This window comes from Oncorhynchus nerka, linkage group LG3 (assembly GCF_034236695.1).
Source record: "Oncorhynchus nerka isolate Pitt River linkage group LG3, Oner_Uvic_2.0, whole genome shotgun sequence".
Lineage (NCBI taxonomy): Eukaryota > Metazoa > Chordata > Actinopteri > Salmoniformes > Salmonidae > Oncorhynchus > Oncorhynchus nerka.
This window is the reverse complement of record NC_088398.1, coordinates 47,464,069-47,470,068: the sequence shown is the minus strand read 5'-3', so window position 1 is coordinate 47,470,068 and position 6,000 is coordinate 47,464,069. Positions and strand designations below refer to the sequence as shown.

The window sequence follows — 6,000 nt, the reverse complement described above, 5'->3', positions numbered from 1 at the left end:
CCAACCCACGTTTTGTTCCCAGACAAAACCTCCTCGACCGTCTAAACGCTCCCAGTGAAGAAAAAGTTCTTTCAGGGTTTCTTCCCCCTTTCCTTAAGTAAAATATAATAAAAGGGCAAAGAAAGAGAGGGAAATGGTCACTGAGCTGGTAATGCGCGCTCTTTTATCAACCTGGCGACCTTCTCAGGCGTTTTGGTCAGCAAACTGTTGGCTGCCCTTTCAAAATATCTTCTTTCAAACCAAAAACGATAAAGTGCTAGCCTGCCTTTCAAGAAAACAATCAAAAGACATATCCTTTCTGTTTTCGAAATAAAATGACACAATAGCCCATACTCTCGTCTATTAATGTTCAGGCCTATTATCTAACAAGGCCAAACAGCAAGTTATAAATATTGGTGTCAGTATGGGGACCAAATATACAAATAAAAGTCCCCCGTGAAGAATTCAAATGTGCAGAAATAATTCTGAGGATAAATGTTTGTTATTTTTCTATTTTATACTGCATGAAACAAGATCAATTGCGCGTTATTTCCAGGGCAAAGTAGAAAGTTCCGTGGAGAGAAGTGATCGGAGTATTACAATAGAGAATCCAGAGTGGTGAAAGGGTTTAATTAACCGTGTCGGAGATAATTATCCCTGGACAGTCTAAATTAGTTTTGCATAATCGCTCTGATCCATATGAATTAACTTCTTAATGTTATCTATGAGGGGTAGTTTGCTTGAATAACATGCCCAATGTATTACATGTCATAATGAGCATAAATTCAGATATTCCCGACACACGCACACACACAGCAGATGTGATAAACTGTGCCATAGCTATGCATATTGAAGTATTTTCATTGAATAAGAAAAAAACAATGCTATTAGTTGTGTTTTGTAATTGGACGCTGGCACTTAGATCTAATTCAGGCCCTGTTTTATACCTCAAAGAGATGCCTGTTCTACAGGCCCGAAGAGCTCACTTTTTTTTACTGGGAATAGAGGGTTTAAAAGAAACCCACTCAGTTGTATCTTCCTTCCTATTCACGATTAAAATTGTGATAAATCAGGTTTTGGCTCTTGATTACAATGGGTTGATTTAGATTTCCGAGTAATGCTATTCAAAACACGAACAAACGCGGCCTTTGGAGGATACCTTTACACTTCACCTGGACTGACCACATCAGGGCAATTCGGATAAAAATCTTGTTAGCAATTCAACAAGAACTACGGCGATTCTTTCTGTTTGTCCGCATACGCTTTATTATAGTCCTTTGTTCAACAAATGAAAAGAATAGCATTTAAGAGTTTAAAGTACATGTAAGTGGTGTTAAATAAAACACAAAACAGACAACTTCATTAAGAGTTAGTAAAAACGAATGATGCTCCTTGTGCACGTAAATGCACAAGTCTCAAGAATCAAAAATGATCAGTGATAATTTTGTGTCTTGCCAATGTTGACAGAAAGGCGAACGATTGTAGTCGAATTTAAAAAAAAAACTTTTGGGCTCGTCATTCTTTAAAATAAATTACATTATATAAGCACTTCCTATTTACTGTGCAAATGTTACAGGACAAGGTATGTCCTCTGTTCAATCGACAGGGTCACCATAATCATTCCACTAAACAATAAATAGTACAGACATCTATAAAACAGTGTTTAAAAACTCAAAATATACACTGGATTTCTAATCAAACAACCCAGTCAGTTCCAGGCCCTATCTCAAGCACTAGCCTAATGGCAAATTAACTATTAGCATCATTTATCTGTACACATTTACAGGCTTATGTCATTCTGATTGAAACAAGAAAGCCAGACGGACAAACAATTTTCATTCCTTCTTGACCAACAATATAAATCATAATAGCCAGTGATTAGACTCTTTAAACAATATTGAATTATCAGGTACAATATATGAAGAAAATTATGGCCAGTTCGTGTTTACCTATATCTGATTTGTTGTGGGATGCAGTAAACTAGGCCTACTTGATAACAACAAGTCAAGCAGGTGCATTTGCAACAGATATAAATCAAATATGGTATCTTTCAAATGAGTATTCACATTGACACGGGCAAATAGATCTCCTACCCTTTCCTCCCCAGTTCAGTATTTCTGCCATCCTTTTGTTCGGTCCCTCTGGGATTTGCCCGGAGATGTATGAATATTAGTTTAGAGAGTTCGCTATATAAGAATGACCTTCGATAAAGGCATTAATCAATATACATACACATGTGATATCTGAGACAACGAGCACTTCATCACATGTACAAGTTTGTGCATGCATAATAAACTCTTGCATGAATATTTTTTTCTTCACATTTAAACGTCTCCTAAATCCAATATAGGCTATCATAATGCCGCTGCATATGCAGGGTAGTCAAGTTGAGGTTTGCCCATGCCAGGCAGCAGGATGTAGGCTAGCGGTGGCTGAAGACCCGCAGAGGGCCAGCCCGTACAGTTACAGGGGATCATGTAGCCTGGGTTGCCCGGGGCTGGATGAGAGTGAGTGTGAGTGTGTGTTCCACCAACACTACCAGTTCCAGAGAAAGCCGTGCCACCAGGGTACCCCAGAGATGGGTAAGGAAACGATGGAGAGGAAAGCTCTGACATCTTCGACCCGAGGTCAAAAAATGAATAGGGGTTCGTGGTCATGGACGGGTTGAAGAAGACTCTCGCTGCTGCGGCCGCCGCTGCCGCTGCTGCCTTGTCTGGGTTCCCTAATAGGGACTCGTGAAGTGCTCCATGAGATAGACCGCTAACTTTAAGCGCGTCGTGCTCTCCAAGATTGTAGGGCACTGGGAAGGCAAACTTGTCTTTTTTCATCAGAGTCTTTGGCTTCCGCCTAGGTCGGTATTTATAGTCAGGGTGTTCCTTCATGTGCATGGCTCTCAGTCGTTTAGCTTCGTCAATGAATGGCCTTTTCTCTGACTCGGTGAGAAGTTTCCACTCCGCTCCCAATCTTTTGCTGATCTCGGAGTTGTGCATTTTTGGGTTCTCCTGAGCCATTTTTCTTCTCTGCGCTCTGGACCAAACCATGAAGGCATTCATCGGGCGTTTTACGTGATCCATTGGTTTAGACATGTTGGTACAAAATACTTTTGGTCTGAAAAGGTAAATATCACAGACAATATGTCAAGTCTCTTTCTAATATTTAGTGACAGTATAGTCTCAGTTTGCCTAACTAACACACGGTAAAAAGTTACATAGGCCTACATATATAATACAACTAAGTAATCAAATTAAATATATTTCGCAGAAATACATTAGTGTGAGATAAAATGTTTCAAAAAGTATATTTCCTTTACTTACGTAAAATATCAGTGCTTCATCACACCGTAGTAAGATATCCGTTTTGAAAAGAGCAATGCGCAGCGTTCTGATGAGAAACTCTATAAAAGTTAGGTTTTCTGATGCATGTTGATATCCGACGAGGACAATATAGCATCGAAGACAGAAGGCAATATATCTAGAGCTGCAGTTCTTATCTTGTTTTGCTGCTATCGCCAGAGACTGTTAACCGCCACTCAGCACTTGAATCCAGCGTTTACGCAAATGGTTGATAACTCCGGGCTGCTCCATGTGAAATAAGGTTTTCAGAGGCAGGTAGTGAAAGTGCCACAGGAGCATGCGCAGTACGTCTAAACACACACAGCGCTCTTCTAATCCCACCCTGAGCGCGAGGAGGACCAGGGACTCGGAGGAAAATGCATCACCATATATTTGGCTGTAGGATATCCTATATGCCCTTTATAGTTAAGTTAATCGTACAGGTCTTTAAAGCATATTATCATAAGGATAATTTATCCATATTATCATAAGGATAATTTATCACGATATATTATTACATTATAATAAATATGTAATTATTATTACTAATGCAAACTTTTTTGTTATTGTAAGTATTCATTTTAGTATAGTTAGACATATTCAGGTACATATACATGACTTGCAACCAACAGTGAACGGTTCCTGAGAAGTGTTGTCTTGGCCTAGCTTTAGTAATTCACCAAGCACGTTGAAAACTTATTCCAAGATATACAGTAAGTTTCAGATGACTAAGAGCATGAGGTTTCCATAAATTAAATAAAAGTTTTTTTAAAACAATTGATTGCATAAGACGCTCATTGACAGGGGAAAGAGCGGTGGTGATAGGAAACGTGAATAGGCTCTACTCTCTTGCTTCTCTCACTCTCCCTCTTCCCCGACTGTACACTATTTTATTTCTAAATAACTTTTGTCTTTACTTGTTATTTGATCTAAATAACCTACTGTTACAGTCTACGATGCAATGGCTCTTACAACTACAATAGCCTATATTGTCATTTCATCTCTTCCTGAATGGTGGGCTACTGCCTGTCCCATGCTCCATGAGTGGTACAAACATTACAGAAATGTTATACGTCTAGACGCAAGATAACGTGGTAAAGAATGTCTTCTTTAATTTTCTGATATTGTGCAAAAGCATTTTGTCATAAATATGCCTAAATACAGAGGAGGGTAGAGTGTCTCTAAACGTGCTTGGTGAAATTAATTATTTTTCCTGAATTCTCCCTTTCACTTTCACTTCAAAAGACTTTCCCAAGGGCGGCGAATCGACAACCGAAATTAGGTTGTCGAATATTCAACTAAGCAATTACAGTTATCTGAAAGACTCGTTGAGTAAATTGTATGTTTAAGTGGTTTGTTCCCGTACCTTCTCTGTTGTGCATAATTATTAAAATGAAAGTGAAAATAAGGCTGCATCAAACAATTTACAATGCCGATTTATAGTCAGTGCGTTTTATTTGATATAGTGTATGAATTAATGCCAAATTGAATTAAATATAAAGTCGTCTTTCAAGAATGATTTGCACTTGTAGGCTGAGTCGAAATTTGACACCTCAGCTGATAAGATACTGAACAGTGGCAATATTAAATCTTATTCCTCCTGTAATTTCTTTATTATTATTTGTATTATTATTATTATTAGTAGTAGTATCATTATCATTATTATTATTGTTGCATATAAATTGTGTCCTACATAAAGTCTTATCATCAATTTCAATTAATTCTCATGAAAACTCTCATGTCCAGCACATCCCATGAGCCATTACAGTGTTGAAATCAACAGTAATACAAGGAGAGGGGTTGATGCGATACGTTGAGATAATGTGCTATAAATCATGCATGATAACAATTAAGGAAGAAAAAAAGTTGTGATTGAATGACATTGGATGAACTCAATAGGATGCGCTATTTAGAAGGGAAATACAGCTCCATTGACTGCTGTCGTTTTCTCTCAGTTGGTGTGATATACGTTTTCAAATTTAATAAGCCTAAACGAGCGAGAATAATGTTGTATCATTGTGTCCGGGAAATAGTGCCCTCGGCACTGAAAGACCGCCCATTGTCTCAACCTGGAGGAAACCTGATGATCAGGTGGAGATGATGCGCGTCAAAAGGACCGTCCGCTGATTGACAAGTGCGCGATGACGCTTCTGAGAGAGACAAGCTGCTGCCTTGACTGAAAGTATGCGCGTCTCTCAACACTGTGGTGTGCTCCTATTGTGGGGCTGTCATTGCCTTAGATAACATTCTAGCAGTGAACTGCGCGAATCATTCTGAAGAGCATCTCATTTTATGACACAAACACGCAAATAGCTATGAATTATATGAATAAGTTAAGGGAAAAGTTATCATCTGTAGATAGTAAGTGTGTAAGTGTACAGTCCATTGAGCACACAAAGTTATGTTTTTCATCCTCTCATAATCATGAACCTTATAAACGTTACTCCCCCACTATTGCAATTTGTTGGGGGGGAAATAAAACACACATTTAATTCTGAACTCATCAGTATTTAATACTGTGTATAATTACTGAATCATAATAGCCTGTTGCTGAAGCATGACCAGGAGATTATAGTGTGAACCCAGAGATTGACTTAACTGAAAATGCCCATAGTTCTTATAAATGATAAGGGCTTGCTGAATAAACCTTCAATTCAATTAGTATTTCCACACCTGAACCTCACCCCTA

The 6,000-nt window shown here is 38.4% G+C and overlaps 1 protein-coding gene across 1 annotated transcript; it reads right to left on the bottom strand.

Annotated features, from left to right (window-relative positions):
* Positions 1-1,204: 1,204 nt before the first annotated feature.
* On the bottom strand, positions 1,205-3,597 carry LOC115109685 (transcription factor Sox-21-B). The gene is made up of 2 exons (XM_029634907.2): positions 3,294-3,597; positions 1,205-3,087 (listed from the first exon to the last, which is right to left on the bottom strand). Exon 2 carries the CDS (start codon positions 3,063-3,065, stop codon positions 2,334-2,336), a length of 732 nt encoding a protein of 243 aa, XP_029490767.1. The 5' UTR covers positions 3,066-3,087; positions 3,294-3,597; the 3' UTR covers positions 1,205-2,333.
* Between the last annotated feature and the right edge of the window lie 2,403 nt (positions 3,598-6,000).

Bases quoted from the DNA above. Each gene is read 5' to 3' on its own strand.
- LOC115109685 (XM_029634907.2), bottom strand. From the start codon at position 3,065: ATGTCTAAACCAATGGATCACGTAAAACGCCCGATGAATGCCTTCATG.